The sequence below is a fragment of the Triticum dicoccoides genome, chromosome 6B (assembly GCF_002162155.2).
Source record: "Triticum dicoccoides isolate Atlit2015 ecotype Zavitan chromosome 6B, WEW_v2.0, whole genome shotgun sequence".
Classification (NCBI taxonomy): Eukaryota; Viridiplantae; Streptophyta; class Magnoliopsida; order Poales; family Poaceae; genus Triticum; species Triticum dicoccoides.
The window spans coordinates 655,529,825-655,546,266 of NC_041391.1; the positions used below are offsets into that span (position 1 = coordinate 655,529,825).

The following is a 16,442-nucleotide window of genomic DNA, read 5'->3' on the forward strand; positions in this document are numbered from 1 at the left end:
CTCCAAGTGTGAAAGTTAGCGACAATTGTGGATTCCGCTATACATTTCACAAGTCTTGTCTTTGTACTCACAATCTTTTGAGAGCACTTATTTCTTTCAGCATGAGGCCGATATCTTTGACTCCATTCCATGTGATCTATATATGGACTGGACATTGCCAAAACAATCCGGATACGTGAACTGTGTCAGGGTAATATATTGAGCTTCCAACAGCTGAAGAATATGGTACCATATCCGTTTTTAATCTTTTCTCATCAACTTTTGGAACACCATAGTTTCCAGTTTCATTACCCTTGACTATAAGAACAGGCGTAGGTTTTCTCGCGTACATACTTTAGAGACCTTTCTTAGCATGTCCATGTGACATTCCCAATACCCCTTTTATTCTTTTCTTCGTGAATCTCGATAATTATAACGGGAGACACTCTACGGAGAACATTCTCTTGAACTTTGAGAACAAGAACTCCTTTTCTTCTCATGTAGTAGATTGACATGACCACTAGTAAGTAGGACATCATCCACATGCACATGATTAGGAAATGAATTTCCCATTCTATAACTTTGCATGAATACAATTGTCCTCTCATTTTCTTTAACCCAAAATAACATCTGATTCGACTAACTTTAAATGCCACTGTCTAGAGACTTGCTCTAGTCCATAAAAGACTTCTTGAAGCAGTATCCCTTGTGTTCTTTACTTTCATCTGATGTAACTTAGATCATGATGTCGATTATGATGTGCCACTAACACTCATTGTAATCTATTCATTCTCTTCGCACAAAATCTTCCGATTTAAGTCGTGCTTTACACCTTTACATATTTCCTTTGGAGTCACACTGACATAGGTTGTAGACCCTTTACAGCCTACTGTTTTGGCTCCATTGGAAATTACTTATGGGTCTCAAACATCACCGGGATTCACCAAATTTATTTCATCTCACATAGTCTCTTATCATTTAGACAAAGAGACACTTCTCAAAGCTTGATTGAGCGCTTTAAATGAGGTGGAATCAACCTCCATTAACATGGACTTTATAGTAATCAGAAGTATATGATTTTCTCATTCCTTGAGACCATATGTGTCTCAGGTACTGGCACTTCTTTCATATGGGGTTGTTGTTGCTCTGTCATTGCCAAGAGGCAAATTAATTGTATAGTCTTTCATTTCCAAGAGGCAATAGGTTTTACAGGGACCTTTATCACAAGATCCATGTTTACTCATTCCTCCTTTATAGAGCTAAAAACAGGTGTTGTATAGGTCATATGACATGCTCCCCCAGATACAATCTATTCTAGTCTTAGGTATCTTCATACCATGCTCCCCCAGATTACTCCATCTTCACTAAGAATGACGTATCTTTAAACTTTATTATTTGGGTTTATTATGTTAAAACTTTCTTCTTTATGGCACTTTAAGCACCATCTTAGTATTCCTTAGTATGCTTTCGAAAACGGAATACAGGTATTTCTTTTCTTTAGGGGTATTATTATGACCGTCGTACTTTCCCAGACGATCACATTCTTCATCACATTATCTAAAGTATAGGGGAGTTTCATCATTCTTAATTTATCTCATATTTCTTTCTCCCCCTCGAAATGTGGCAATAAATTTTCTGCCACAATTTCGAAAACCATTCATAACTCTTGTGAATTGAGGAAACTTCGATTATCTACTTCATTCATCTGATTACTACATACGAAATGAAGTTATCTGTTAACTGGTATGCGAGTACTTTTTCGTCATTCCATTTCAGAAACTCAACAGAGTTCTTTATCATTAGTACTTTTGCAAGTCACACTTGCATATCATTCTTACTTTTAGGTTCGTCTGTACTTTTATTCTCTTCGGATTTATTGAGTGCCTAATGACCGTTACACATAAGATATACGGTCGATACTACGAAAGCATAATAGGTACTCCATACTTTTCTCCCAGAGTGGGACACATTAAAAGCAAGTGAGTCATCATGTCTTTCTCCTGTCATACAGGATAAGTCTGAAAAACTTTCTGCCGCCATACGGGTTACACGGGGATTTTTTCAGACTTTTCCTTCCATGCGGGTTTTATCATAATCATCTTTTCCCTCCATGCGGGTTTTATCATAATCATATTTTCCCGCCATGCGGGTAATTCCCTACAAGGGACATAAATGCTAGAATTGGCTCTTTTGACTGCATATTCAATCATCAAATTTAGGAGTAAATCCGAATGCTCTTTGACACACATGCTTGATCCCACGTTGGTCAAATTAAACACATATGTTGCTTGTTTCAACTCAAATCGTGTTAACTGAAAAATCTTCTTCATAGAGAGTACATGAAAGACATTCGTCAACCAAGACTCTCAATGATCTATCTCTTTTCTTTTGAGGCCATTCTTTAGAGAGAACATGCTCCCTCACGTTATGACCTTTCTTGGTCATCTTTCGTGTCACAAGTACCCAGCCATTCGCTTTCACGAATGAAGGCATGGAAAACTTTTAATCTGAGAAAACTTAGCCAATAATCAACAATAATGAGCAGAAAAATAACCCTACGTTGGTCTGGTAAAAAAATACGCATATTAAACTTTTAAAACTTTCTTTTCTTTACCTAATATTTATATTTATATTTACCTACTAATAAAGCACCGATGGCTTCTGGTCGTACGTCGTCGGTGTTTTTACAGAAAAGTCCCTGTAATTCTTCATATTCAATCCGCACTCCTCTTCTGAAGGGAAAAACGTTTCGTTCGACAACTTTACAAATAAATCCCTGCAATTTGCGGTATTCAACCCGCGGCCCAGGATGGGCTCTCCTCTCTCTCCCTCGCCTCCCGATCCCAGCCGCCAAGGAGGCGCCCACCCCGCGCGACGCTCGATCCGGAGCCGAGCTGGCAAACGCAGCACTGCACCACCGTTAAGCCTCAGATCCTCCTCTCCTCCGCGCGCCCGAGCTCCTCGCTGTGCGCCGCCCGGGAGGGCTCTCGCTCGCCACTCGACCAAAGCCTCCGCCAGTCGGTCGTCGTTGCACTTGCCGGCGACCTCACTGTCTCCTCCGCGCCGCTGTCCATCTCAACGGAAGGTTAACTAGGCTCGGCTGGGGCGGCTGAGTACCTCCTGTTCGAACAAAGAGAGAGAGAGAGAGAGATAACAGAGAGCACGGGATGGAGGAAGGGGAAATGAGAGGAATGAGAGAAAGGAGATGAAGAGGAGGAAGGCAGGGCAGCGCTTGGGAAGCTGGTTCTGGTGGGGCTCGCCAACGTCGAGGTGGCGAGGCGAGGCAGGGATCAGGCGCTGGCTCTCCTGATCCCGATCCATAGGGGATCGAGGCTGGGCGTGGGCGACCGTGGCTGAGGGCCGCCTCTCCCTATCCATCCTTCCTATCTCCGTCGAGGCCATGACCTCACCGGCCAGGCATAGGCGCTCATCGATCTAAAAAAAGGCACCAAACCAATCGAACCTCTCCCTTGTCCCTTTCTTCTCCATCTTCCAATCTCCTCTGTTATGAAGTTCTAACAGTACATCAATACAAGCAACTCTTTTCAGATTAATTAAGGAATCCATGGTGGATGCTTGATGAAGAGTAGGGGGGCAGTTACCGCAGCACATGAGGTCTTTGGCTCCAAGCTCAGCGTGAGGTAGAGGAATAAACTAAATACAGAGGATATATTCATGTATCCGTAGGCCAAATAATGCAGGCCCGAAGGAGACAACTTCCAGCCTGCACAGGACTACCAACACAACTGCTGCTTCAGCTGACGTAGTGATTCGTTTTACTGATATTTATACATTTACTTGTCGTCTAATCTTAGTGGTTCTAACATTTACAGTGTTTTCTTTCACCATATACCATCACTCTGCAGTTATGCAGCAAGCCAAACACCTTTTTTTTCAAGAACAAAGCCAAACACCTTGAATAGTGTTGGCACGCCACAAACTGTTTGACATTTTCCTTTTGGCTTCTCGTTTGGAAATACCTCTTAGAGGCGTTAGGTGTTTATGTGATACTACACTACACTGTGAGACTCCTACAAAGACAAATTTTATTTCAGTTCCGTACTCTACAAGACAGAACTTCTAGCATGCTATCGGTATCTATCCAAACTGCTATGCTTAAAGCACCACCAAGAACTATTGCTTTCCGTGGTTCATTACTTCAATCTGCTATGCCTAAAGCAACACCATGCTTCATGTGGATGATTACTTCAGTCATAACGAACCATTAGAGGATGCAGTACAAAAGCATGTAGAATATGCAATGTAAGTGCTTTTTTTACTAATAATGTAAGTGCATCTCTATTGACAGCAGACTAGAATCTTACAAACAAACTCCTTTAATTTTCTTTGCATGCAAACAGTACCAATGCTCACATTAGATACTTGAAATGATTTTGGAAGTACATCCCAATATGACCTAAGAAGATATGTCTATCACCAAACAGTGTTGCGTACATTGTAAGGACAGGTTATGGAAGCAACAAAAGAAAGAGTGCATTTGACTTTCATACCACATGAGCATGAATTCGCTCTGTCACTTTGTTTGCTCAAAGATCATAAATACATATTGACTCATTGCTGTTTCCGACAACAAGTTCACGACCATCTTTTGAAAACTTTATTGAAAGGATTCCAAAGTAGGATTCATCGTCAGCAGCAGAAAAATTCAAACCCTCATGAATGTCCTGCATTATGATAAATAAAATAAGTACTTGTAAGGAAAACAACATATTGCAAAAAGAAAACTGTTCAAAATAATTGGTATAAGCATTGTTTTTTTTGCCAAGATAAAGCACATTCATTTGGTAATCATGCAAATGGCAAGCAAGATTTGTTGTGTTTCTTCTTCATTTACATTGGTAAAATGATACCAGAAAGGCATAAAGTGAGACATGCCTTCGAACATTAAGTTTTAGCTATCCAAAGTACTACAGAAAGTATGGAATATGGTACAGTTTTACAAAAAAAAACTTTTCATCAAACAGTTTCCCTCAGTGCAGCTCGACGGCTAGCTGTTTGAAAAGGGAGGGACAGATGTTATGTGGGGCCAGACCTACAGGAGGGCCACGGCTGTAACTTAAGGGGGTAAGTATGTTCATGTTTTCTATTGCTACAATACAAGTTAAACCATCCAACTTCATACAAGTGCTACTCCAAACAGAAGCTGGAATGATTTTTTTATGGATTTTACAAGTTCAGCAGGTTGAGCATTTTTCTGAAACTTCTATGCACAGGGAAGACTAGCCTTAGTCTGAAACTGGGAGGAGCAAGTGAATTAAACGGTACTGAAACATGATCATCTCTCTGTACAGAGGTGAATCTAAATACGGCCATCTCCCTGTACAGATGTAGAACTTTCTTTCTTTCTCTCATTTACCCGCAGCTCAAGGCCAGCAGCAGCAAGCCACAAAGGCAAGCAGCATCGGCAAGCAAAACAACCAGCAGCAGCAAGCGGCAAAGCAAGCAGCCAGCAGCGGCAACAACAGCAAATAGCAAAGCAAGCCAGTAGCGAACAGTAGCAGCAAGCATCCAGCAGCAGGCAGAGGCGACTCCTCACCTTGCTGTTCATGGCGGCCGGGTCGGACGGATCAGGGAGGCGAGAGGACGAACAGCGTCAATGGCGGTCAGCGGTCGAGGAAGAATTAGGAGGGACCCGCGCCTTCGAGTCCGTTGTCCAGAAGCAGAGCCCGTCACGGTCCCTGTAGTTGCTCAGGGAGGAGGATGACCGCCGCGGCCGATGGAACCGAGAAAGGCAGCCTTGGTTCAAGAGGTTCCTGCACGCCGGCGCCGGAAATCACCATTAAAGGGACGACAGGAGCAACAATGGAGCTAGGGAACAGCCAAGGAGCAAAAACGCACCGGAGAAACGAGGTGGTTCACGGCGATGTCTAGCAGGTGTGCATGTTGGAGCCAGAGGCGTGGATGTCGATCCGGACCGACGGCTGGCGGATCCCGCCGGTCCCTGCGGCTGGCGTTGCAACGGCAAGCGGCGGCGTGGCCGGCGAGCTTGATGAGAAAGGGGATCCAAGCGGGGAAGAAAAGAGTGAGGAGTGAGGTAGCAGAGGGGGAGGAGAAAGATCAAGAGACAGCCGGGCAGGAAGCGGGCGCGTGTCCCTTGGAGATGACGAAGCTGGACTTATCCAGGAGACCCACTGGTCAGTGGCAAAGGAGGGGTTGAGAAAATCAAAATAAAGTTTCCAAGAGTTTTCGGAGAGTATTTCACTGCCTTTTTCGAACACGAATTCAAATTTGCCCCAACTTTGAATTTGAACTATAAATACGTGATATAAAATTCCAATGCTCATGAAATGTTTACTAGAGCTTGTAAATAACACATGACCTCCATTTATATGTTTTCATGAACTTTGAATAAGGAATCATCACCAAACAAATATATCGCAGTTCTGCCATTTTCTTGAATTTGAATAAAAGCACTTGATTCAAATACCATAACTACTTCAAAAAAATTAGGATATAACATATGGGTGAAATATGACATGTAGGAGCTAAGATAACATTGAGGTTAAAAATTTTGGTGACTAGGCATGCACTCATTCAATTAGGATCAGATTTGAGCATAAGGGCATCTCCAACGACAACTCGTAAACTTTCTTCCGCATCCGTCCGCGGACAGGGGCGACCAGTCCGCGGACATGGATGCGGGAGGCCGACATTCAGCGCTAACCGCATACATCCGACCAACAGTTAGAACCAACTTCATGAAATTCGATCAAGCTGGGCGGATTTCATTCAAATTCGAATATAATTTACATTAACAGACGATATTTCAATCGTTTTACTAAAAAACACTAAACCCTATATCAAATGAACACCTCGTAAGCTTGGCCGCCATGTCCTGCCGCACCACCATCGACATACGTGCCATCAGCGGTGGCGGTGTTGTCGTGCCTTATGCTCGCCGAGGAGCCACTCCGCCTCCTGTTGCGCGGTGCGAAGGGTCGCCTTGGCCACTGCCGAAGGCACTGGCGGCACCGTGCCGGCGGCCTTGCCCCTGCCGGCGTTGGCGGAGCAGTCGCTAAGCGACCACTCCTCGCCATTCTTAGCGAGCTCGCTGTCAACACGGTGGTGGCCCCTGGCGGACGTCTCTACGGTGGTGACGGTGCGGTCGAGCGCCCACGCCGCAGCGAGGTCTGTGTCGTTGGGGACCCATCCCGACGTCACGTCCGTCTTGGCAAACGCTTATTGGTGACCGACATTGCGCCGGTTGTACCTTGCCTTCTGTCGCGCCGTGCGCTCGGCCTCGGACACCATGGCTAGAGAGCCGGAGGCACCGCCGTAACCACTGCTTCCCAGGTAGTGGAAGATGCGGCCACGTGCCTTGGAGGATGTAATTTGATTGAGCTTCCCGAGAAGACTGCCAATGAGAGAAAATTCCAAGGTATAGAAAATAATAATCAACTTTCAGTTCTCGGTCAGGGAATCGATCACAACAGTTAACCTAATGAACCTCGGGTCCTTCTCTCTCACACACTACATATGTCTCACATTAAATATGGACAATTAGTACACCTTTATGGATGCATAACACCTGTAATAGTGGAAGTTGGAATAAAACTATGGAGATTGCAAACCAGATAATGCATACATTTCTTACCCATTTGCAAAGATGGTTTGGCTTAAAGTATAATTATTTTTCATGTTGGGAATAATTGATGCGGGTTGCTAATCAAATCATCACATTTGTGTTTTAGGCAATTATTATTGAGTAGGAGTATTATTTAGTTTTTTTTTCTCCCGTTGCAACGCACGGGCATGTTTACTAGTATATATATATATATATATATATATTATATGCGCGGTTTTGCATAATAGTCCCTTGGTTTATATGAAATTAACCCGCAGTCCCTGTTTTAGTGGGTTTGTATATAATGTAATATTTTGCAAAAACACCCCTGAACTCATTTGAATTCCATCCCCTGCCCTCTCGTATCTTATCCATTTCTCTCGCTCTGGCGATGGCGACGGCGACGGACCGACTTCTGCGGAGACGGCGCGGCGAGGCGGGGCAGGTGCTGCAGAGGATGGAGGACGCCGGAGCAGAGCACGACAGCTCCCGCCTTCGCTGCTGTCCGCGCGCGCCCGCGTGCTCGCCTCCGTCCGCGCCGGAGAGCTGCTGTCCGCGCGCGCCTCGCCTCCGTCCGCGCCGGAGCGCTGCTGTCCGCGCGCGGCTCACCTCCGCCCGCGTCCTGCCGCGTCCCAACCGCGCCGGGAGACCGCCTCTGCCTGCCGCGCGCGCTGTACGCGTCCGAGTCTCTGACGTCCAACCGCGCCGGGAGACCGCCTCTGCCTGCCGCGCGCGCTGTACGTGTCTGAGTCTCTGACGGATTTCAATCTCTGACAGAAATCCTGCTCTCGTGTCCTTCTCAAACTCATGCTCCCGAGTCCTTCTCAGACAATGAAACCATCCCGGCCCGAATTGGAGTTCGATGCTATAAATTGAATTGTTATTGGCCGGAATCGTGAACCAGGCCAGCGCCACCAGCGAGCAATGCACCGTCGCTTGGGGTATGATACAGATAATTCTTCCCTTGCTTCTCCTGTTTCCTGCCGTATAATTTTGCAATTCACCTGCTACTATGTGATCTTGCAATTGCCGTACTTATGTTTCCTGCCGTATAATGTTGCAATTCATCTGCTACCATCTGATCTTGCAATCTGTTTTTGAGTTATTGAGTATTAATAGTTGCTCAATCTGTTTTTGATCTGTGAATATTGGTGTGTTTATGTGCCCTTGCTAGAAATCTTAGCAAGTTTCTTATCCTGATTATTAGGGGTTTCATTGATTGAACTATTGAGAAATTTGTATGCTCCCTGGGGTACTGCTTCTGGTAGGAATAATTTTTCTTAGAGGTGAAGAGGATCCTGGTTCAGCGTCAGTGAACTTCGAACTCTTGTGGGTACTGGGAGAAACATTCGGAGAAGGTTTTGCTTTAGCCTGCAGCGGTGTTGATATTGGATTAGATGCGCCACTTCTTGATATTTACAGGTGATGCTTGGGATTCATCTGGGATCTAATTTTGACAGGTCAAAGCTGTTTTGTTGGCTGCTGGCTTCTTGTGCTGTTATAGTTCGCTACAGACAGGTACATAAGTTCCCTACAGCTACAAGTATGGTACCATAATGTGTCATCTATTCGATTTTGAGGTTTGGTATTGATTCATTGATCCCCTTTCCTAGGATTCATTATTGGAAATTGATCTTGGGCTATGGAACTAAGATGATCTACTCAAAAAGTTTTCTTACCACTATATCTTTTTTATGTGCTAAATCACTGATTAATTACTACACTTAGCAAGAATTTCCTTTACAAACAAAGCTAGCGTTCGAGGGTGTGGAGGAGGTGAAACACATGGGGTCACCATCAGCCTTTCCCTCTAGATCTGGTGCGTGTAATTTAACCTGGATATTCAGAGACGTATTGAAAGGAAAACAATTTGGACCTTAGTTGTATATTTGATGAAGCTATCTAATTTGGACTTGAAATTACACTGTAAAATTTCCTTTCAACTGCTAACTCAATTTACAATTTTCTGAATTTTACTTCTGCCACCATATGCTCCCAGTCATCCCCGCCACATGTACGTCGCTGGTTCATCCTGATGCTTGTCATCCTCATTGCGACTGCCGTAGTTTGGCACCAGGCTACCTACCGGCGACGTTGCCCCGCATCCCGTTGCCAGCTACTGCTCCTTACGGGTCCGCGAGTACCTGCATGATTGGATGCCTTACGGGCACGCACGCTCCTTCCTGATCTGATTTGTTCTCATGGGAAATCACTTCCTGCCAATTCCTCAAAGTTCACAAACAGTTTTTATTTCATGGATTTATTTTTGGCATTGACTGCTGCACATTTAGATAGATGCATATAATTTGCATGTCATGAAGGGAAAAAGACATCACTGAGCCGTTTGTTTCTAATTGCGAGGTTAAATAATTTTGTGTGTTCTAACTCTATGGGATAATATGAAGTTATTTGGCTCATCGTTGTGCCACAAGTTTCTAACATCACCGTGCCTGTACACCATCGACTTCACTGGAAATATGTCTGCACGTACTTCATCGTCCGCCGGAACTTTGTCTGACCTGAGGTACGTACTGCAGTCTCATGAATTTGAATGTGTCATCAACTATTACTTATTAGTTCTGTATATGTTCTTTAGTATATTGTAAGCTCTGAACAAGACAATGCCTAAAAGGGTCATACATTGCTTTTCCGTGCCATTCAGTTTTTTCAGTTGAGTTGGCTACTTAATTTTCCACTATGTTAATTCTTTCGTTTGCAATTTCTCATTGGTGTTCATGTAATTACCCTGCAGCCTTTCTTAGTACTGCCTAACATTTGATTGTTGTGCTTACATAGAACTGGAACTTTTTTGGATTTTGTAAGGCTGCGGATAACAAGCCGGTGAGAGCTTATGGTTCAGTTAGAACCTACCTCTTTCTCTATCCTAATGTGATTTATAATGTTTTATTCTGGTGAGCATATGAGGCTGCAGTACTAGGTTTATGCTCAGAAGTTAAATTGCTTGCTGATTAATTTGCGTCATATTATTCACATCAAACAGCAGCAGTTTTCTTATCCAAGTTCATTTGATTTTGTAGGCAGGGGGATTCAATACCAAGATTTATGATTTGGCATAAGTGAGATGACATATAGGTGAGTATGTTGTTCTGACTTTATGATACGAGTGTTTTGCACAAATATTTCTCAATAATGAGCATATGTTCTTTTCTGATGTTGCATTAGTCAATGTTTTGAAACTGATGTATCTGTGACAAAAATATTGAAGTTATGGACATGTTGATAATTGGTTATCAAGCAAAGGTACGTTCACTAAATGTTAGTGGTTATCGGAAGAAGAAATCAGTTCATTTACCGCTGCAGTAAAAAGTGGCACAACTGATTTTGTTCAGATACTAAATTTGCTTGCATGCTATTTTTATAGGCATTTCCTACATATTGAGGGGTATGCGTGATATCTTTTCTAAGGCCATGAAATATTTTCAGGTAGCTTTTCTTAATAAGGTCAATGGCTTGCGTACTGTACTTCTATAGATCCTTTCTTTCATAATGAGCTATGTGCATACTCTCTTTCCTCATTTGATCAGGGAAGCTACTCAGTATTTTTGTTGAAGTTAGTATACCATGTCCCATAAATTCAGAAGTTATTATAACATGACAATGAGGTTGCATCATGAGTCTGAAACCAAGCCTCTCCTGTTCACATAATGATCTCCTCACAAAACCAAAATCATTTGATGATTTATATACAATTTTATTATACTCATTCTCCTGTCAAATTGAGAATGTGGTTCATGTAGAAAGGACTACATGCAGAAATAAGGATCATAGTAATACTTTTCCAATGATTCTCTCGGAGGTCATGTCTTAATGTTATTCAAGGATTTTGATATCCGAAAGTTATGACATATTAGATAGGGAGGTAGCCATCTGTGTCCCGGAGGCCACTGTAGGCTGCACTGAAGGGCACACTGCAATTAGCAGGTAGATGGATGCGGCGATCCCGGATGTGCTTTGCTGCTGTCATTTTTTTATCAAGGACGCCACTGTCCAAGTCGTTCTTCTGCCTTGGTTAGTGGTGCTTCTCTTCCATTCCACATACGAACACCCATGGAGAAGCTCATTTATAAAACATCCATCTATGAATGAATTTCTCAAATATTACCATCTGCAATGGACATGATAATGGTAGAACACTTGTGATGATGGACATATGTTTAAGGTTTTATTTTCCCGTTGCAACGCACGGGCATCACACCAAGGATTTTTGTTAAGTTCACTTTACTTGGTATATGAACTAATCCTGAATGGAAAATAGTTTGTGCTGCTATCATCGATAGATTATAATAAACATTGCTAGCTTCTTGTGTGTAGGCTTGTTCTGTGCTAGACTACCAAAATATGTTTTGCTTCGATAATTCTTATTTATGTACTAACAATGTTCTGGGTCCATGTTCACATTGAAGCTTATAGATCACAATCCTAAAATCCTTCATAGACATACATGTTTTCATTCTAAGCCATTATATAGTTCTTTGTTTTGGAAATTGTCTAGCCTGACATTTTTCAGAAAGTCTTTTAACAAATTTTGGTATCCTTTGGACAGGAAGCTTTAGAATGCTGGTGGCTGATGGGGATTATAAGAACTTAAATGCCAGAGAAGTCGTATTGTATCAGGTCTTAAGCTAATGGTCCAGAAACCTAATTCAGGGCATCGTCCAGACACCCTACAGGAGTGATGTTGGGTGTCTGGACGATGCCCTGAGGACCTTCTGACCGAGCTTGGCATCCTGTAGGCATCACTCTCCCCGAGGCTACCACACCTTGCTGGCGTGCGGTCCATCATGGTGGCAGTGGATGGGCTCTGGGCGGTCATCATGGCGGAGATGAGGCGGATCTTACGCAATATTGTGCGTGTTGTCACGGGGTTGTACGTGATGCGATCCCGTTGCAACGCACGGGCACTTTTGCTATATATTCTAAATCACCGTTGTGGCAGAATTAGAATAAAACATCACCTTTTTACATTAATTCCACATCACCGTTGGGCAGAAATGGAAAAAACGCATATAACTCATAAATAACATGATGATAAAATTTCTGTTAAGTAACTTTGCTAAGAAAATAATTATCATTATCAACTTTATTGCAGCGTAAAACTAGCAATATACATTTCTCAATCTTTATCAAATTCTCTAAAAATTGGCCATTGATACAAAATTTATCAGAGATTTGAACTTTTAACTATAAGACTCATTGAATTATAATATTGTCATCTTCAACTTGGTCAGAAAATAACAATACCATAATTAAACTTTAATCAAATATCTTTCTACTGTCGTAGCAGAAGCTACTTGAATCTGATTTCATCCACAAGTGAAAAAACTACTCTCAAAAACCGTTCTTCCAATTAATTTTTCGTTCCAATTTAATTGGAGGATAAAACTTTTACTCTCTTTGTAAAAGAGCACTATTAATTATTTATACAGAGAAAAACATGAAATTTTTATTTTTTACAGAAACTTTTCTTTGACTAAATAAAAAATTCATGAACTCATTATTTTCTTTATAAATTCATGAACATTTCTTTTTCTGAAAATTTTATATTTTCATTTTCAGAAACTTTTTATGTTTACTTTTTTATTTTCTACAAACTTTTTTTTGATTAAATTTGAATAGAAAAATTATATAAAATTTTTGCCCAAAAAATTGGACAAACAACTATTAAAAAAATGAAAACTCGGCCTGGCCCACGGCCCGGCCCGCGGTTTTTACTGCGCGCGGCAGCTGGCGCAGCCCAAGGCCAGTTGGCCTGATCCGCCAGCTCTGCGCCCTCCCTGTGGCCGTAAACGGCCCACGGCCCGGTCGGGGCGCTCGCGCGGCTGCCGCCGCCCTCCACTTTCGGCCCAAAGGCCCAATCCGGCGCGCTAGGGTTAATCGCGGCCGTCCAATGCGATCCGACGGCCGACCGCTCTTTTCTCTCGAGCAAAAACGCCCACCGCGCCGCTCCGGTCAAAACCCTAGTTATTTTTCCCGCCGCACTGCTCGGATCCCTCTCGCTCTTCTGTCCCGACCCAGTCGGGCCACCGCGCCGCGGCACCAGGCCGGCCGCCGGCGACGAGCGCCACCGCGCCACCGAGCCGTGCGCGCCTCTGCTTCCTTCCCCCCATTCGCTTTCCACCCACCGCACCTCTCTCGCCCGCTCGCTCCTCTCTAGCCCCCAACGCCCGCATCCGGCTCCTCAAGCCACACCGGCGCGACGAGCCAGGGCGAAGCGGCGAGCTGTGGCCGGTCCCCTGCCGAGCCATCCACTTCCCCCTCCCTACTTCGTTTCTGCGAGAGAGAGGAAAACAGAGAGGCTCGGCGGGGCTATCCCTTTCCTTTTCAGCGAGAGTAAGCGGAGCGCGGCCAGATCGCGCCGTGGCCATCCTCCTCGCCGGTCGCGCGTCCTCCCTGAGCGGTGAGCGCGCTGCCGTCGAGGGACTTGGCCGTGGTGCTGGCCATTTTTTTTTTGTCTTTTACTTTTCTTTTCCGGCAAGCCGTTGAGCTAGCTCCGGTGGTTCTTCGTCCGACGCCTCGTCTTGCCGATGCGCGTCCGGATCGAGAGGAACGGCGCGGCCTTCCGGCGGCGCACTTTTCTTTGCCCTTCTTTTCCCCTCTTTTTCATTTTGGGGTTAGGGTTCTTGGGGGGAGGGGATTTCCTTCTCTTTTCTGTACCGAAAATCCTAAACCAATCTCTGGCTGATACCAGCACCGTGGCCCCGGTCGATGGCCTGCAGGTGCCCTTTGATGTTGTCGGACGGAGCCAGGTAAAGGATCATCTCCGACCAAAACCCGGCCAGTAACTCGCACGCCATCTCCTCGCCTCCGGTCAGGTCCCCAAGCTGCTCGGCGAGCTTGGCGGCATCTTTGAGCACATCATGATTCTGTGTAGAGCCCAACAACTGTATCAACCTTAGGTACCCAGCTTCCGGCGACAGGGATGACACCGCAATGCCACCGCCGGTGGCAAGGGCTCGATCGGCGTCCTTCTTGACTTTCTTGTACAGGTGCTTGCTCCATGTATCATCATCTGGAAGTAGCTCGGGGCAGGATGCCACCAGATATGCACAGTAGCGCGACAGGTGATCGAGTGGCGGCGGTTTTCTTCTCGGAAACAGAAGAAGGCCGGCCACCTTGCAGTGTTTGCTGAGGAGTATCATCATGCTGGTGGTGCGGGCGTCTCGCCTCAAGGATGGACGTGGCGATGTGCCATACAAGTATGGTGTCAGATGTACCTTCGCTGTAGCTGCAGGCCCAGAGTAAGCTTCTGCCAGCTTGGCTCTGGCCCAGCAACGTTGTGCCTTCGCTTAAACCAACTCCATTGCTTCTGATGGTACTTCTTAGGGTGTCGATGATGCAAATCTTCACTGCCATTGGTACCTTGACATTATTACTCCTCTCTCGGTTCAACAGTAGGTCAGGGAGGGACCCAGGAAAATCAAATTCCCTTGGACGAAGCACAAACAACGAGTTTTGTCTCATCTTGTCGTTCCAATGCCTCATCAAGCTGTTACATCTGCACTGCAACAAATAGCCTACCCATTTCGGGACGACAGGTGAAAGCTGCAAGGAGGCACGATGCACACAGCGGCATGTGAGGATTACTAGTTTGGTCCAGTTAGAGCATATGTGGGAAGCAATATCCCTCGCCTCAGCAACCACCACAAACACAATGAGTAACAGTAGTGGCACTAGATCCGGTAATTGCCTTTGGCTCCTAGGTGCATATGCATCCATTGTTGAAATACACATTTTGAGAAGTTGAAAAATTCGGAACAAAAATCCCGCGTGCATATCCGGACATTTTATGTGCATGCACAAGGTTTCAGTGAAAAACGACGTTTTTTGTGGCTTGTGTAAAAATGACAATTTTTGTTCTAACTATTCACGAGGCATTTCTTTATCTTTTTACACAAGCCACAAAAAAACGTCGTTTTTATCGAAACCTTGTGAACGCACGTCAAATGTCCGACAAAAAAAGTCGTTTTTCACCGAAACCTTATGAACGCACATCAAATGTTCGGATATACATATGGAATTTTTGTTTCGAATTTTTCAACTTTTTAAAATGTGTATTTCGACAACAGGTGCATATACACCTAGGAGCCAAAACGCCGCTCTCCACTAGATCAAAATACAATACATGAATATAAAATGAGGAATACAGTGATGCCTCCTGTCATATGTATAAACGGTGGAGAGGGACTCAGACGGCGCCGTTAACGGTGGGGACAGACCCTGTGCATGGACATGTGGTGGAGAGCACTTCAGCTGACGGGGTTGGGACCCTAGGCACAGGTGGGGGCGAAAAGCTTGTCAGCTGGGGGATGGGTTGGAGGAGAAGTGTCCAGAACGTTATTAACAAGAAAAAAAACCTTTTTGACAAAAAAAAACCCAGGTGTACTTGACTGGCTCAAAGCAGCGGTGGCAAGAAAAGATTAAACAAAAAAATTAAAGATATAAAAAATGATTAAACAAAAAATTATAAACCAGGCCAATTTAGTCTGTTTGGGACATCGAGAAATAAGGGATGCGGTCGTTCCCAGGCGCTCCCAGCGATTTGGGCTTCCTGGCCGTTGGATCTGGCGGCTTGATGCGATCTGGGCCGTCGGATCCAGCCCTGGAATGACCTTGTCCATCGGATAAAAAAAAGTTACTGTTGCAATGAACAGTTTCACCCCGTTCGTGCCACCGCATGTAAATAGCCAGCCCCGCCGGGCGCATTTTCGTCATTTCACTCGCACGTGGTCTAAAAGGCGCCGGCCCGCGTGGAGATGACCTAGCCGCTCCCCAGCCCGCACTCGCGCCCCCTCTCTCGTCCTCGCCGCCCCGCCCGCATCGCCCCGCCCCTCCTCTCCCTCTCCCTCCCTCAGTCCTC

General features: G+C 44.8%; 1 protein-coding gene and 2 long non-coding RNA genes across 5 annotated transcripts; 2 read left to right on the forward strand and 1 right to left on the reverse strand.

Moving 5' to 3' along the window:
- Window positions 1–2,895: 2,895 nt before the first annotated feature.
- Window positions 2,896–6,210, reverse strand: LOC119326396. Of its 2 annotated transcripts, none has more exons than XR_005157966.1 (4): window positions 5,839–6,210; window positions 5,537–5,753; window positions 3,582–4,664; window positions 2,896–3,481 (listed from the first exon to the last, which is right to left on the reverse strand). It is a non-coding gene; the product is annotated as an uncharacterized LOC119326396 (long non-coding RNA). The 2 variants fall into 2 exon arrangements; XR_005157965.1 differs by having other exon boundaries at window positions 2,896–3,494.
- Window positions 4,672–5,420, forward strand: LOC119326397. Its single transcript, XR_005157967.1, has 3 exons — window positions 4,672–5,064; window positions 5,179–5,261; window positions 5,363–5,420. It is a non-coding gene; the product is annotated as an uncharacterized LOC119326397 (long non-coding RNA).
- A 1,715-nt stretch (window positions 6,211–7,925) lies between the features above and the next one.
- Window positions 7,926–9,014, forward strand: LOC119325460. 2 transcript variants are annotated; one of them, XM_037599202.1, is made up of 2 exons: window positions 7,926–8,301; window positions 8,393–9,014. In XM_037599202.1, exons 1-2 carry the CDS (start codon window positions 7,956–7,958, stop codon window positions 8,461–8,463), a joined length of 417 nt encoding a protein of 138 aa, XP_037455099.1. In that variant the 5' UTR covers window positions 7,926–7,955; the 3' UTR covers window positions 8,464–9,014. The 2 variants fall into 2 exon arrangements, with proteins under 2 accessions (XP_037455099.1, XP_037455100.1); XM_037599203.1 differs by having other exon boundaries at window positions 7,926–8,237.
- The last annotated feature ends 7,428 nt before the right edge of the window (window positions 9,015–16,442 follow it).

Bases quoted from the DNA above. Each gene is read 5' to 3' on its own strand.
- LOC119325460 (XM_037599202.1), top strand. From the start codon at position 7,956: ATGGCGACGGCGACGGACCGACTTCTGCGGAGACGGCGCGGCGAGGCG. The intron at 8,302-8,392 runs GTACGTGTCTGA...AGTCCTTCTCAG, and splicing joins CTCTGCCTGCCGCGCGCGCT to ACAATGAAACCATCCCGGCC.